This window comes from Lathyrus oleraceus, chromosome 4, assembly GCF_024323335.1.
Source record: "Lathyrus oleraceus cultivar Zhongwan6 chromosome 4, CAAS_Psat_ZW6_1.0, whole genome shotgun sequence".
NCBI lineage: Eukaryota > Viridiplantae > Streptophyta > Magnoliopsida > Fabales > Fabaceae > Lathyrus > Lathyrus oleraceus.
In genome coordinates, this window is record NC_066582.1 from 214156813 (window position 1) to 214173411 (window position 16599).

Here is a 16599-nt window from a genome sequence, read left to right on the forward strand (position 1 = left end):
ACCATGTTTCTGGATAAACTGAGCCCGATCAGGAAGTTCTGACACTAAATCCTTGAGTTGAGGAGAGATTGCCACAAGATTAATCCGGATAGTCTTCCTGGGAGCCATAGCCTTACAAAACAGAGCAAAGTTAAATCCCTAAGTCCTTGAAATGGTTAGTACAATGTTATGATGTCATGATGTTATGATGTTATGATGTTATGAGGTTAAATAAATAACAAGCACAAGCAAGTCACACAACCATCATTCCTAGGTTTTAAGGCTTGCATGAGTTCCATAGGTAAGTACCCTCCCCACTGAAGTTTAGTTGGTTCAACCTGTCCTAGAATAGTAACCGGGTTCTAAAAGGATCTCCAATCATTGACCTTCCTTCAAGTCCACTTCAGTACAACACCAAGTGGTTGACCGAAGCTTCCCTAAAGTCCAATCTCAAAGAGTGTAGTATCGAGTCTCAACCAACCCCAGTCGGAACCGAAGTCAGTTATCTCACTACTTTCTAATGGCCAGGATGAGTCAATTAGGGTTCTAAAGGTCTGGTTAATGCTTTAATGACACCACGCGGAAGCCAAATTTTTCCTCAAGTGAACATGAGGAACATCAGGACATCCAAAGTGTCACATTAACCGTAGCCATCATTTTAACCATTCCAGTATACGCCGGATAGTCGCGATGATCTATTGCTACTTACCTAAGGTACACTAGATCCGGGTGTAGGATCTTTCACTCAAAAATACCCAAGCAATCCCTTAAAAGTAAATCAGACGATTTTAAATAAGTGATCTTATTTTTTTAAGGTAACCTCTCTTGTAATCGTCCCCAGCAGAGTCGCCAGTTCTGTCATACGGTGAACTGACTTGGGGTATTTTGCTTTTTATCGCAATGTCGCGGATAGCAAGAGTCGCCACCGACTTTTCTTTTATCCAACAAGGAAAGGTGGAAAAGAACAGGAAAGACCTCAATAGATTTTGGGTTCGGGAGGTACATTATACAAAGGGAAGGTATTAGCACCCTTTGTATCCATGGTTATCCATGGGCTCTTAATTGCTGGATCACTTATCTTTTTGTCTGAAAAAGTGTTGGTGAATTGCTTAAAAATGTTTCGAAAAGAGAGTTTAACTTTGTAATGATTCTCGTATGAATGTATACAAAGTATTTATCTCGTTTGATTTTGAAAAACAGTTTAGAAAAATATAACTTGGTAATGATTCTAGTATGAATTTATACCAAGTGGTGATTTTCTAGGACTTGCAAAGTGTGAGGGGTGGAAAATGTTTTAGGTTATGATCCAGTAATTGAGAGTTATACCTTCCTAAGGTCGTTATGGGCATTTCCTATCCTTATGAGGGTAAAACTGTCCTTACTATTGTGAAGTAAGTAATTTTACCCTTTGGATGTTTAAGGGTCATCGTAGGGTCATCGATAGGTCATTGAAGGCAACAGTTGTAAGGATACCTTAGCATTCGAAGGGACGATCATCATTTAACCGTAGGCTACACCGAAGGGTCATCGAGGGACAAAATCGTATTTTCGAAGGCAACATCTGAGGGACCATGATTTATTTTATGATGATTTAACCGAAGGGCCGTTGCTAAGTGTATCCCTACATTCGCGGGACATGACCGTTATACCGTAATACCGTAGGGCAAAAGAGAGGTCCAAGATCACATATTTAGAGGCCATGTTTTAAAGTTAATTAGGTAATTAGGGTGAATCTCCACATTAAAATCAATACATTAAAAATAATACATTAAAATTAATACATTAAAATTTATTAAGCAATTTAGGGCAGCTCTTCACAAGGGTATCCCACAAATAAAGTGGAAGACCTAAACAACAATCTTTTCCTGGGGTGTATGAACCTTTGCAACATTCAGCAAACGGGTTAGAATACCAAATCAGGGTGCAATCGAGGATTACACCGCAAAAGAAATCACAACAGTAATATGATCAGATAAACAATGCCTGGCTATGATAAAACATGAATGAAAAATCAGGATAGAAAAGTCGGCTACTGTCAGGTTCGCGCCTGCCTCGCCTAGCGAAGGCTTAGCGAATACTCGCTTCATGCTCGCTTAGCGACGTGCTAGCGAGCGACTGCGGATTCTGGTTTTGATATCAGTACAATTTCAACCAATTTTATGCCTTATGGCTTTCATTACAGCAATTATACGGTTAATCATTTAAGGTATTCAAGTGCACACTACAATTCACATGACAAACTTAAGATATTTTCATAAATTTAATCATAATGCCATATGCAAATTAAGAACATAAGGTAGTAATAGCAATGCCAACCTGTTTGTAATCGAATTGTAACCTTGAATTGGCCGACCGGATCGAATTGAGCGGAAGTGACCTTGCTGCCGCCGGCTTTTCCTTCAGGGTTTCTCGGAATTCTCAGGGTTAGCCTCCAGGGTTTTCCGTCTGTGAGCGCGAGGGTTTGCTTGCTAGGGTTCTCCTTTCGTCCTTTTTCGTTCTCCCTTTTCATTACTGAAGTGCTGGTATTTATAATGCTCTTTTTCATGACCTAATGGGCTCAGAATGAAGCCCGAAATTTTCTGTTGTCTGTCAGCTTCGCTAGGCGAGCATGTAGCGAACGTGTAGCGAACGTTCGCTAGGCGAGCGTGTAGCGAACGTGTAGCGAACGTTCGCTAGGCGAGCGTGTAGCGAACGCGTAGCGAACAGGCCAGTTTGGGCCGTTTTCTGGATTGGGCCATTCGTGAGCTGGGCCTTTGTTCCTTTAAGATCAGTGTCATAAAAATGAGTCGGAGTGCCCTGAAAAATGTCTTGAAATATTAATGGGCAAATTTTGGGGTATGACACTATAATCTACAACTCTAATAATATCTAAAATTACAAATTCAAGTAACACAGTGTTGGTTAGAACCTACAACGAGATCCAGAATTGAACCCGAGTTACATATTCTAGCACAATTGCATAGCAGAATTTGAAGAATATGAACAAACAACTATTCTCTAGGATTCACAATAGACAACAATGAATCAATTTAAACATACATCAATGGAGCTAGTTCTGTAGATCCACGTAATAATTATTATAGAGAATATGTTTCTAGTCAAAGCTATTGCATCTTCAAGAGCTAAAGCACTTTCCAAAGTCACCATGTTATACTATTTGGATTATGCAAATCTTATTTTTTACTATTTTAGAGGTTTTTTAGTTTTCAATATTGCTATGCACAAAGTTTTGTAAATAAAAAAATAACTTTTTTGATTGTGTTCTCATCCTTGTTGGTGCAAAGGTAGAATAAATGATGAACGAAAATATTCTATTAAGAGAATGACGGCTACAAAACATGATAAAAGTTACAATGATTGTCACCCTATTTATAAGCTAAAACTAGGGTTACTAGAATAGGATAAAATACTAAAATACCCTCTAACAAACTTAGGGGCTAAGAAAATAATACAACTAATAAATATGAATTACTTCTAATACCATCCCTTAATTCATATTCCATCAAAACTTATAACACCAATTCCATCCCTTAATCTGAGAAATTGATCAGTCTTGATAGCTTTCGTCAGAACATCTGCCAACTGTTTCTGAGTGTTGCAGTGTACAACTTCTAACACTCCCCTCTGAACTTGATGTCTCAGAAAATGATACTTGGTCTCAATGTGCTTGCTTCTCCCATGCAACACTGGGTTTCTGGCAAGATTGATTGCAGACTTGTTGTCAATCATCAGCTTCAGAGGTTTGTTTACTTTAATCTTCAGATCCTGCAATAGATTCAGAATCCACACAGCTTGGCATGCAGTAACAGCACCTGCAATGTATTCAGCTTCACAAGTTGACAACGCCACAACAGGTTGCTTCTTGGAACACCAAGAAATGGGACCTCCCAGAAATTTGAATAAGTACCCAGATGTACTTCTTCTATCAACTCTGTCTCCACACCAATCAGAATCTGAATAACTCAGAAGTTCTGACTCATCCTTTCTTCCAGAAGGAAATAATACTCCATACTTCAGAGTTCCCTTGATATACCTCAGAATCCTGACAGCAGCTTGGTAATGGGACCACTTAGGCTTACTCATGAACCTACTAACCATCCCAACTGAATAGCAAATATCAGGTCTGGTATTGCACAAATACCTCAGAGAACCAACCAACTGTTTGAAGGTTGTAGCGTCCACATCCTTTCCATCAGAGTCAGAATCCAGTTTCTGATTTGTATCAGAAGGTGTGACAACAATCTTACAATTATTCAGATTAAATCTCTTCAGAAGTTCTAATTCATACTTGAGCTGATGCAAAATAATACCTTTCTCAGAGTATCTGAACTCCATCCCTAGAAAGTATGTCATTTTGCCTAGATCAGTCATTTCGAATTCATTCATCAGAACTTTCTTGAACTTGGCTATCTCCTGTTCAGAACTTCCAGTCAGCAGTATATCATCAACATATAAACATACCAGAGTCATATTTCCTTCAGAAGTATGCTGAACATAGACACCGTACTCCATCTCACATTTCTGAAAACCTTGCTTCTTGAAAAATGAATCAATCTTCTGATTCCAAGCTCTGGGCGCTTGTTTCAATCCATATAGAGCTTTGTATAATCTGTACACCATCCCTTCCTGATTCTTTTTTACAAATCCAGGAGGTTGTGACACGTAAACTTCTTCTTCTAATGGACCATTCAGAAATGCAGATTTTACATCTAAATGCATCAGAGGCCAATTCATGTTAGCAGATATTGGAATCACCATTCTGATTGTTTCATGTCTTGCTACAGGTGCAAAAACTTCAGAGTAATCCAGCCCAGGTTTCTGTAGAAATCCTCTGGCTACCAACCTTGCTTTATGTTTGCCAATTGAACCATCTGGATTTAACTTCTGCTTGAAAACCCATCTGACGCTGATGGCTTTCTTGTCTTTTGGAAGTTCTGTCAGCTTCCAAGTCTTGTTTCTCTCTATAGCATCAAGTTCTTCTTTCATGGCCTTCAGCCAGAGCTTCTGCTTAAGAGCCTCTTCTGTACTTATGGGTTCAGAGTCTACTAACATGGCACACTGAATAACTTCTCCTCCAGAGTCTACTTCAGTGTCTTGCAGCATGTCAAATTCTGCATATCTTCTGGGGATGTTTCTGATTCTTTGTGGTCTCTGAACTTGTTCAGAGTCTCGAGCTTCAGAGTTTCTAGCTTTAGATGGTTGACTTTCTCCAGAGCTTTGACCATCTTCAGGGGCTGGCATATTTCCAGAGTCTGAATTGCCACCAGAATCTGGATTACCATCAGAGTCTGGGTCATCAGAGTCTGGATCATCAGAGTCACCTTCATCTTCTAAGTCTTCTCCAGAGTCAGAATCACTATCAGAATCAGAATCAGCGTCAGAGTTTACTCCAACTTCAGAAATTCTTAACTCTGACCTTTCTTCAGAAGTTCTAACATCAGAATCAGATTGAGATTTATCCCAATTCCAAAATTCTGATTCCTTCACAATCACATCTCTGCTGAATTCAATTTTGTTGGTTTCTGGACAATAGAGCTTATATGCACGTGTACTGTGGTACCCTATCAGAATCATCACTTTGCTTCTATCATCCAGCTTCTGTCTTCTGGCTTCTGGAACATGTTTATAGCAAACAGAACCAAACACCTTCAGATGACTAACACTTTGCTTATCTCCAGTCCACTTCTGTATTGGAACTATTTCCTTCAACTTCTTCGTAGGACATCGGTTGAGTACATACGTTGCAGTGGCAACAGCTTCTCCCCAGAGCTTCTGAGGAAGTTTCTTCTCCTTTAGCATGCTTCTCACCATATCAAGCAAAGTGCGGTTTCTTCTTTCAGCAAGACCATTGCGTTGAGGGGTATAAGGAGCAGTAACCTCATGCTCAATTCCATTCTCCTCACAGAACTTCTGGAACTCTTTGGAGTTATACTCACCTCCACCGTCAGTTCTAAGAATCTTCAACTTCTGACCACTCTGATTCTCAGCCTTCATTCTGAACTTCTTGAATTCATCAAACACCTCGTGTTTAAACTTAATAAGGGATACCCATGTCATTCTTGTGAATTCATCAACAAATAACACAAAGTATTTATTCCCTCCAATCGATGCTACTGGAAATGGACCACACACATCAGAATGTACAACTCCCAAGGCATGTTTTGCTCTTGGAGCAGTTTCTGACGCAAATGGCAATCGTGGTTGTTTTCCTTTCATGCAAACTTTGCATGACTTTTCAGGCTTCTTAATTGCAGGAATTCCATGTACCAACTTCTTTGAATTCAGATGTTTTAAGCTTCTGAAATTCAAATAACCAAATCTTCTGTGCCACAACTCACTCTCCTTCTCAGCACTTGTTGCACTAAGACATTCTGAGTCTGCAGTTCTGACATTCACCTTGAATGTTCTATTCCTTCCCTGTTCTAACTCCATAATGAACTTCTGATTGCAGTCATACAGCTTCAGAAGATTGTCCTTCATGGTAACTGAAAAACCTTTCTCAATTAATTGTCCCACACTCATCAGATTGCTTCTGATGCCAGGTACATACCACACGTTCTGAATCAATGCTGTTTTCCCATTGTTCAGAATCACTCTGACATTTCCCATACCTTCTGCATTAAGATATTTGTCATCAGCACATCTGATCTTTGTCCTCTTTTCAGAGTCAAAGTCAACCAGTCATTTCTTGTTTCCAATAAGATGATTTGAACAGCCAGTGTCCATATACCACCAGTCTATCAGATCCATATCATCAGATTCAGAGGCCATCAATAGCACAGATTCGTCATCAGAACTTCTGGCTATATTTGCTTCTTCTGATTTTCTCTCCTTGTTTGACCAACAGTCTCTAGAAAAGTGACCAAACTTCTTACAACAGTAACATTGGATCTTCTTCTTGTCATACTTCTCTTTTCCCTTCTGAGCATTCTTTTGTCTATCAGAGGTTGAGCTTTCTGACTTCTGACCACCATCAGATCTTCTCCTGGCTTTTGACTGCTTCTGATACCTCCTATCAGAAGTTGCATTCAGAGCCTGGTGCTCTACTTCCCTTTCAGAAGTTCTCTCAGTCAAACGCAACTCTTGCGCTTCTAGACTGCTCTGCAGCTCTTCAATTCTCATGGTGCTCAGATCTTTGGAATGTTCTATTGCTACCACAATGTAATCAAATTGAGAGGTAAGGGATCTCAATACCTTCTCCATGATTGTTTCTTCAGAAAGAGTTTCTCCACACGCTTTCATCTCATTAGTGATCAGAATCACTCTGGAGATGTATTCAGAAACTTTCTCATTATTCTTCATGTTGAGATTCTCATATTGCTTTCTCAAGGACTGAAGCTTCACCTTCTTCACTGATGCGTCACCACCACAACATCTAACCAGTGTGTCCCACGCAACCTTTGCTGTCGTTGAATCTGCAATCTTCTCAAACACATTTACATCAACACATTGATGAATGAAGAATAATGTTTTCTGATCCTTCTTCCTTACTTCCTTCTGCGCGTTTTTCTGTTCATCCGTCGCATCTGCTGCTACCGGAACATAACCATCAGTGACAAGATCTAGAACATCTTGAGCACCGAACAGTACACGCATTTGGATCATCCAACGATTCCAGTTTTTACCGTCAAATACTGGAAGTTTGGTGTTCATGTTGCCGTTTCCGTTCATCTTTCTACCTTGCACAGTACACTCAGATTTCTCACAGTGTTTCCCAACCCACGGAATTAAAAATTCTGATCAGAATTTGTTCAAGATTCAACACGAATCTAAGAATCAAAATCAAACACACAAGACCTCACGTTCACTCGTGTTTCCCGTGTTTCCCAATGAATCCGAACCGGAGCTCTAGATACCAATTGTTGGTGCAAAGGTAGAATAAATGATGAACGGAAATATTCTATTAAGAGAATGACGGCTACAAAACATGATAAAAGTTACAATTGATTGCCACCCTATTTATAAGCTAAAACTAGGGTTACTAGAATAGGATAAAATACTAAAATACCCTCTAACAAACTTAGGGGCTAAGAAAATAGTACAACTAATAAATATGAATTTATTCTAATAATCCTAGTAATGAATTATAAACTTAAATGAAAAAGTGTCTCAATAACTTTTTAAATTTTAATTTCGTTTAGTTAAACTAATGCATAATTATAAGCAATTACAGTACCTTCAAAAATTGTTTTATATGAATAATTATTTATAATTTAGGCTAATTTGTTTTTATTGGAAATGATTTGAACTAATCCATTTCGCTTGAAATTTACTGTGATACTTTTGTGTCAATTTCAAATATTAGTTGGAGTTTTGCTAGAAAATTTTGGACTTTATAATTAGTCACCAAATCCATGCTACGGTATAATAAGTAGTTAATCCACAATCAATCTCCAAGATTTGATAGAGATTAGCTAGTAAGTAGTTGCGGATTTTGGCGAAGCTAAACTTAGATTTTCTTGTAGTGTATGCTATGTGGCAGAATTTGAACAAAACTGTTATATGAATTCAAAACATTCTTCTCTAATGTTTTCTGAGACGTTATTGGAAAATAATAATCATTAAGTATTAACTATGAACTAGGTTTTAAATGTATTAGTTAGTCTCTTAATGACCTTTTCTTTTTAAGAGGATATTTTTATAACACTAGATGCACTAACATCAAGGAACCATAAGCTTAAGGATCATCTCAATATTTTGTTTTTTGGGATGTTAGCTTGAAGATAGAATGTTGTGAAAATTACTTTAATAAAATATCTCTAAATAAAACTTGTTTGACATTATTTAATTCTTTGAGTAAAAGTACTTTTAGGTTTATGCTCTCACATCTTCAGTCACCTTTTATCATTAATAAAATGGAATAAAATAGAAAATACATCATTCTGATGTTCTATATTACAAATTGATTTTTTAATTTGAAGCTTTTAACAAAAGAAATCATTTTATATAATCTAATTTTATATACATATGTTTGGACCATTAACTATTTAGTCTATCAAATTGAGCTCTATTGCCTTTGTTTAGTAATGGTGATAGTGTTCCACTAGTGTTTATACTTGCATTGAGTTGTAAATTTGTATTTTTCTTTTTCATGATATAATAATAATAGATGCTAATGTAATTTATATTTTATTCAAATAGAATGACAGAAATCTATTTATTCAGCTAGTGGATTTGAGGTGAATATATAATCTGTGCAACTCCATAAATCTGTTGGATGGGATGTTCTTAAATAGTAATGATTCTTCTCTGTAACAATTGCATATGAGTCTGATCATAGAAAGAATTCTTCCTTCCTCCCTTATTCCTTTATACAACCCTTATGGGATTTGCTTGATTGAGGAAAAAGCATTAGTTTTGTTTCAGTTTCTATGGACCATACGCTACAACTAGTTCTCCCAGCCAATTCTACATGTAATATTTCTTTTATGGTGTAAGCCTCGATACTTTTATGTATATATTTTGTGGGAATCGATTTTTAATTTTAATTATTTTATTTGTTTACCAAACATTTGTTATTCATTTCTCTTATTTTCTTTTAGTATTATTCATTCTTAATATTTTTGTTACACCATTATCGGTTCGCATAGATTTTAGATCATACCTAAGCTCAGTCTAGGCAAGTCCATCATATGAGCACATTGTGTTGGGTTACTCATGCTAGATCATTTTCTTAAATAAAAAACATGAAAATTATGGCAGTTAAAATTGCCTTAATTTTCTCTTATTGTAAAGAAAAATAACGAAACTTGTGTCGGTTTAAGTTGCGATTATTTATAAATAAATAACCGACATTTTATACTTAATCTTATTACGTCGGTTTGTCGGTTATAAAACCGCCATTGTTTTCCTAGCGTACCCAAATTTACGGCAAACTACAAATCGCCATTTTCAAATATTGTGGCGGTTATAAACACCATAATACCACTTTTATAACCCACATAATTTAGCCAATTTTTGGTAGTGATTCTTTTCTCTCAACGGCATGAGAAAAAATTTCTACTTGATGCCCTCTTGATTTGTTAGTTCTACGCGATTCCTAACTTGCTGGATATCCAACAATCTCAAGGCATTTTTCCTTGACATATCTGATTTTCCCACAGTGAGCACACTTCAATCTTGAGTGATATTTGTTTTCTCTTTTTCTATTTTCACCTGAGTAAAAAGCATATGCATTTTCCATCTTTGAATCTCTTTCCTTATCTGCTGCAAAACGAGATTCTTCTTTTTGCATTTGATTAAAAACACGCCTAAGAGGGGGTAGTGGGGTAGTGGATCAGTATTTGAATTGAAAAGGTTTCTTTTGAACCAAATGCAATAAAACCGGTTGTCATCGTAAGGAAAGGTGGAATAAAATAGAGGAATTGGTAATCAATTTGGTTCAATATACTAGTTTGGTTGGAAAAAATCAATTTTAAACATAAAATACCTCCAAGATAATGAAGTGATATTGTATTTATTGACGGAATATTTACACTAAAAACTACTTAAGATATAAAACAACTTGCCAAGCTAACTATAATTCTTCAAATATATAACAACTTGAAAATGAGTCAGAATGTAGTAGTTGATTACCGAAATATATTTTTAAAAAGCTTAAATGTATTTTTAGTCCCTCTAGTTTGAGGGTTTTAGATTATCGGTCCTTTTTTTTAAACTTAATTTTTAATAATAAGAGTCTAACACGCCACTTACTCACTCTCTCTCTCTCACTCATGTACTTCATTTTGCAATAAATAGATTTTCTATATTTTATAAACACTAATTTCATTTCTTCATAACACTCTCTCTCAATTTTATAATTCTGCTTATCTGATTCTCTAGTTTTGTTAAACTTCATTTTTTCACACCATTGATTCCATTTCTTCATAATGAAGAGAGTGTGAAACTTTTCATCTAAATATTACTGTGTAAGATATTACTTGTTCAACAATCTAACCATTGACTTAAAATTGTTTAATTTTTTCTTTGCAAACCACAACTTTATATCTAGGTTGATTGTATTTACTGCTCTTTGAGCATGACCTTCTCCAACAACGGAATGATGGATAGCCTACTGCTCACAAGATGGATAAATTTTCTTTTTACATTTGTCTCTGTTTTGGATATAAAAGAGAAGATGAAGGAAAGAGATATAGGAAAAAATGTAGGTTGTAAGGAATGTACATCACTACTAAACAAACACATAATACAATCGAAAAGCAATAATAGTAAACAAAAGTTTGTACTTAGAGAATTAAGAATATTTAGATATTTGAATAATGCTTTAAAACATTCATTTTTTTTTTATATAATAATACTCATATTATGTTGTAATGTAAATTAGGTCCATATATTGTATATCATGAGAGAAGAATTCTAAAAATAACTTGTCTAAACAATTTAGAAGAATAATGGGTGTTCTTTGTTTAAACTAAAAAGGGTCCAATCACTACCAAATATAGTTTTCTTTTATGAATTTCGATAGGGTTCTCACGTTTTAGAGTACTATGCAAAACATGGGCCTTATCATGCAAATTGTTGTGATTTTCCAAATACAATCGTGTTATACAGTTTGCAAATATTGTTACAATTGAAATATGCAGTAATATCATAAGGTGGAGATTTGACTAGAGCGTAATATGTAGTGATATCTTTCATCTAGAACTTGAAGTACATACATTGCATCGATCAAATAAGAATATATAGTGTTTTTATAAAGTGTAGGTTATGAATTCAATTGTACATAGTACTGACTAAAATATGCATGTTGTACATGGGTTATGAATTCAATTGCACATAATGTTTTTATATGTTGTTGTGTACTGTGTTATGAGGAAAAGAGAAGAAGAGAAAATGTGAAGAATGAAATGGAAGGGAGGGTCTACCCATGTATATAATGAAAAAGAGCAATGACTACAAAAATTCAAATTCAAATGCATTTAAAACGTCCAATTTAGAGGGATCAAAAATACATTTAAACTTTTTTAAAATTTAAAATAACACTTCTAATTTATTTATTTTTCAAATGAAAGTGACTCACCTATGAAACGTTAAGATATGTGTTATTAAGATGCATTCGAATATAAATTTCCCAAATTTTTCGAATGGTGATCCTTCACCCTATTTGATAGGAAAAGTAATGGCATATGTAAATAAAGAAAAAGAAATAGCAGGTCAGCAATCTTTGTCACTGGATGATCAACGAATTTGGTTACACATATACGTTTAACAATAATTGTTGGTTAACTAATTTACTTTTATAACCAAAAAAAAAACAGTTTTTCTATGACATACAGTAATATACAACGTTGTCTTAAAAAAACATGATGCTGAAGAACGATTAAAATATGGATATCAGAAATTCAATTCATCGTGTAATACTAATGATGTGCAGTTAAAAAAATAACTTCAAAATCCATAAAAGAAGTTAGTTTAGATAGAAGTGTATAATAAAGAAATGCATTTGGAAACTGTGGCCTTGTCACAGGAGGAAGCTCAATCATCAACTTCAGCTTTAATCTCTTTCAGCAAATCTTCCTTGTAATCTTCAAATGTTTCAGGGAAAATTCTGACAGTGCCATCCTCAACAACCCAAATTTGACTCCTTTGTTCATCATCACAGACCCGCGATATCAATCTAGAATCGTGACTAACAAGAATAACTCCACCTGTGAATTCATCCAGCGCATCGGCCAATGCGTCAATACTTTGCATATCCAGATGATTCGTCGGTTCATCTAACAATAAAATGTGAGGTTTTGACATGGATATCGACGTGAAAACCACCCGAGATTTCTGGCCTCCCGATAGTTTGACAATGGGGGTAAGATGATTATGACTAGGTAGCCCAAATTTGCCAAGTTTTGCACGGACAGCCTCTTGCTTACTAAGTCCCTCCTGGTCTGGGTGGAGGCGAAGGAGATACTGAACAGGTGTTTCGTCCATCGTCAGCAGGTCCACAAAATGTTGGGAGTATCTCCCTATTCTCAACTTCTGACTCCTTTGAACTTCGCCTTCCTTTGGATTCAAATCGCCGGCTAGAAGATTTAGCAGTGTGGATTTTCCAGCTCCATTAGGCCCAACAATGGCAACACGAGTCCCCATATCAATGCCAACATCAACATCGGAGAGTCTGAAATCCTCTCGGTTTGGATAGCTGAAGCTCACATTAATAACCTGCAGAAGTGGAGGTGTGAGCTCAGTAGGTTCAGGAAAGTGGAACGCCACGCTGTAGTCTCTCCACTTGTGTGGTACCTCTACTTGGGCCTCATCCTCATCACCCTTTCCCTTACTTTTGCTTTTCGACGCCTCCTTAGCAGCTGCAAACTTAGCTCGATCCTTCACCTTATCTTGTTGAGCCTTGTTTCCAGTCCTTCTAGCTGCTTTCAATTGCTTGTCGTAAATCTCATACTTCTTATTCACCTCTCTACGACGCTGTTCATACCCACTCTCAAAAGCATCAAAATTTCCACGATAGAAATGAAGTTTCAAATCATGCAGGTGAATAATTTCAGAGCATACAGTATTGAGGAAATCTCTGTCGTGCGATACAACCACCAAAGTTTTCTTCCAACGACACAGGTACTCTTCCAACCAGAGAACAGCCCTCAGGTCAAGATGATTAGTGGGTTCATCGAGCAATAATAAAGTGGGCTGAACGTAAAGTGCTCGAGCTAATGAAATTCTCATCCTCCATCCACCACTAAAGGATTTTGTAGGACGGCCCTGCATATCCTTTGTAAAACCCAGACCGGCTAAAATCTTTGACGCTTGAGGTTCAGCAGCATCAGACCCCATCAGTTGTAATTTTTCATACAGCTCTGCGAGCTTTTCTCCGGCATCCTCATCCTCATCCTCATTAGTATCATCTTTATCCACACCCTCTTTGCCAGAAGCTGCATTCTGTAAATCTGCAACTTGTTGTCGAACTTTAACAAGTTCTGCATTGGCTGAAACGACGGCTTCGAGCGCGGTTTTATCATCCCCAACAACCTCCTGCTCAACCAGAAGGACATCAATATTCTTAGGTACTGGTATCTTCCTCCAAGCAAGAAGCTTCAAAAGTGTTGACTTGCCCATTCCATTCGGTCCAACCAAACCATACCGCTTTCCATGAGATATCTTCACGGATGCATTTTTCAGAAGTTCTTTACCCCGAGCAGACACAGAAAAATTTTCTATTGTTATATCTTTGACATTAGCATCAGCGTCCTCATCTCCATCAAGCACCGAAGTCCGACTTCCAATGACAACCGTGAAAGCATCACGATCATCCCTAAGAGCTTCTTTCCTCGCCTGTTCAGCGACATGGGCAGCTAAAATATCTTTCTTTTCACGCTTTTTCAACTCTTTTTCAGCAATAGACAATTCAAGAGGCTTCACATCAGGCCTACGCTTTTGCTCTAACTCCTCTTCGGAATCATCATCCTCATCAGAGGTAGGAAGATCAATATCATCAATGTATGTAGAAGCTTTTGGAGCAGGTTTTGGCTTTGGCTTATTCGAACAAGACACCTTTTCAGGCATACTGGCCAACTTGGCAGAGACAGAAAATTTTTCCTTCGATTTAGCCTTTGTAGATGGACCTGCATCCTCTGTCTTTTTCTTTCCCATTGAAAAAAACTGAAAAAGTGAATATTGTTGATGATAGTAGAATTGATACAAAAGAATCCCTATTTAAATCAAGAAAATGTCATTATAAAAATAACTAATATAAAATCTGATACTAAGAGATAATTTAAATTAATATAAAAATATCATAACATATATTTTATAATATTCTAAAAAATATCATTGTATGTTAGCGCCACAAGTGATCACATACACATGAAATTGATTTAATCATGTTTCGATATATTTCTTGCTTAGTTTTTCAAACAATTACCCTAATTCCCTAACACGAATCAACTCACTTAATCGTTGATTTATATCAAAGGACTCTCAATCATGAATCGCAGTGCGGTATGCAATTTTGTGGAATGCAATTCTTGCGCGCGATAAAGGAGAGGGGAAGTAAATCCGAAAAATAAAGTAAATAATAATAAAGGAAAACCTGAAAGAGATTATGGCTGCCGGCGGTGAAGTTGTCACAGTGTTTTCCGGGAACTTGATTCCGATCATTTGTTTTTTTGGATTTTAATATGACGGGTCAATGGATGTGGACGTCGATGTGGGTTGGGCTTTTCGATGAATTCCTCAATTTTGAGGATCCCACCTCTTCACACCCCCACATCCCCTAGGTTTTTACTTGTTATATTTTTGAAATTTTGTGTGTTTTTCTGAATTTTTGAATTTTTTTTGAGGTTTTATTGAATTTTTGAAGAATTTTTTTACGAGTTTTTACCTGAATTTTGAGGGATCTATGCGTTTTTATCAAATTTTAAAAATATTATCAAATTTAAACTATTGAATTTTTCAAATTACATAACCGGATTTTTCAAAATCCTATGATTTTTTGTTGTTGCAATTAGTGGGATATATATATTTTGTATATCTTGAATTTATTTATTTTTGATACTTGATGTGTTTAAACTAAGGGGTGATTTATTTACTTTGTTTGTTACATGATTGTGTTCTACTGAAGGTCGCATCCCACGAGTCAAAGCTAAAAAAGTTCTCATATGTTTCGATGTTAGAGCAGGTAAGGCAGGTTGTTGACAATTGTGGTCTTCTGTTATTGACCAATTTCTTCCTGACCATGCTCAATGTTTCACTCTTGATGGCCTTTATTGAGCGATGGTCCAAGGAAACATCTTTCTTTCATCTTCCATCTGTGGAGATTTCTATCACTTTGGATGATGTCTCATCCTTGCACAGTGTACGAATGATTACTTGGAATGGTATCTTACTTTATCACACTCTCGCATCATCTCACACGTTGAGCATACAAACGATTATATAAATTGTTACTTCAAACTTGGTTGGTCCCTTTGTTAGGCTACAATGATATTTTCTCCACGTAGCTTCCATGTCTTTATTAATCTTCAGCTCAAAACGATTATATTTCACTTTTTCATCACTATCAATCGAAGGGAGGCGAAACTCAATCTTACTCACCTTTCTGTTCTCAGTATCAGACACCATATTATCCAGTTTGAATCTCAGAAGATCGAGACAGGTGTTGTCCTCCGAGAAGACAAAATCAACTCCAAATTTTACCTCATTGAAGAACACAACTGCCTTATATGACTAATGAGACATTTTCTATGATATTTTTTTAACAACACATAATCCTTATTTATACAAGTTTTGATTCATTATGCACTATACAAAATGATCCATGTAATCACAACCATACAAAACTATAGGTCAAATCTTAACCATTAAAATTTTAAGCTACCTATAATTTAGATTTTTCTAAAAGTCTAGTACATTTAAGGGCTTTTCAAATTATCTGTGTATTTTAAACTAGCGAAAATTTTGTTTATTCAAAATGTCCGGTATGACATGGTGTTTTAAAAAAACACTGGATTGTTTAAAAATCACCGGTCTTTTAAAAAAAATCGATTTAAATTGATATTGAAAATTTTAAAATGAACTACTAGAATTTTTTTTATGATATTAGAATTTTTGAATGAATTACCAAAACTTTCATTCACACATTTTGATCCAATTGTATATCTCATAAAGTTTAAATTA

General features: G+C 36.1%; 1 protein-coding gene across 3 annotated transcripts; it reads right to left on the reverse strand.

Moving 5' to 3' along the window:
- Window positions 1-12291: 12291 nt before the first annotated feature.
- Window positions 12292-15171, reverse strand: LOC127074601 (ABC transporter F family member 4). Of its 3 annotated transcripts, none has more exons than XM_051015929.1 (2): window positions 15014-15171; window positions 12292-14583 (listed from the first exon to the last, which is right to left on the reverse strand). In XM_051015929.1, exon 2 carries the CDS (start codon window positions 14572-14574, stop codon window positions 12457-12459), a length of 2118 nt encoding a protein of 705 aa, XP_050871886.1. In that variant the 5' UTR covers window positions 14575-14583; window positions 15014-15171; the 3' UTR covers window positions 12292-12456. The 3 variants fall into 3 exon arrangements, with proteins under 3 accessions (XP_050871886.1, XP_050871887.1, XP_050871888.1); XM_051015930.1 differs by having other exon boundaries at window positions 12292-14633; XM_051015931.1 differs by having other exon boundaries at window positions 12292-14565; window positions 15014-15170.
- Between the last annotated feature and the right edge of the window lie 1428 nt (window positions 15172-16599).

Excerpts from the sequence above, each read along its gene's own strand:
- LOC127074601 (XM_051015929.1), bottom strand. The coding sequence starts at position 14,574 with ATGGGAAAGAAAAAGACAGAGGATGCAGGTCCATCTACAAAGGCTAAA.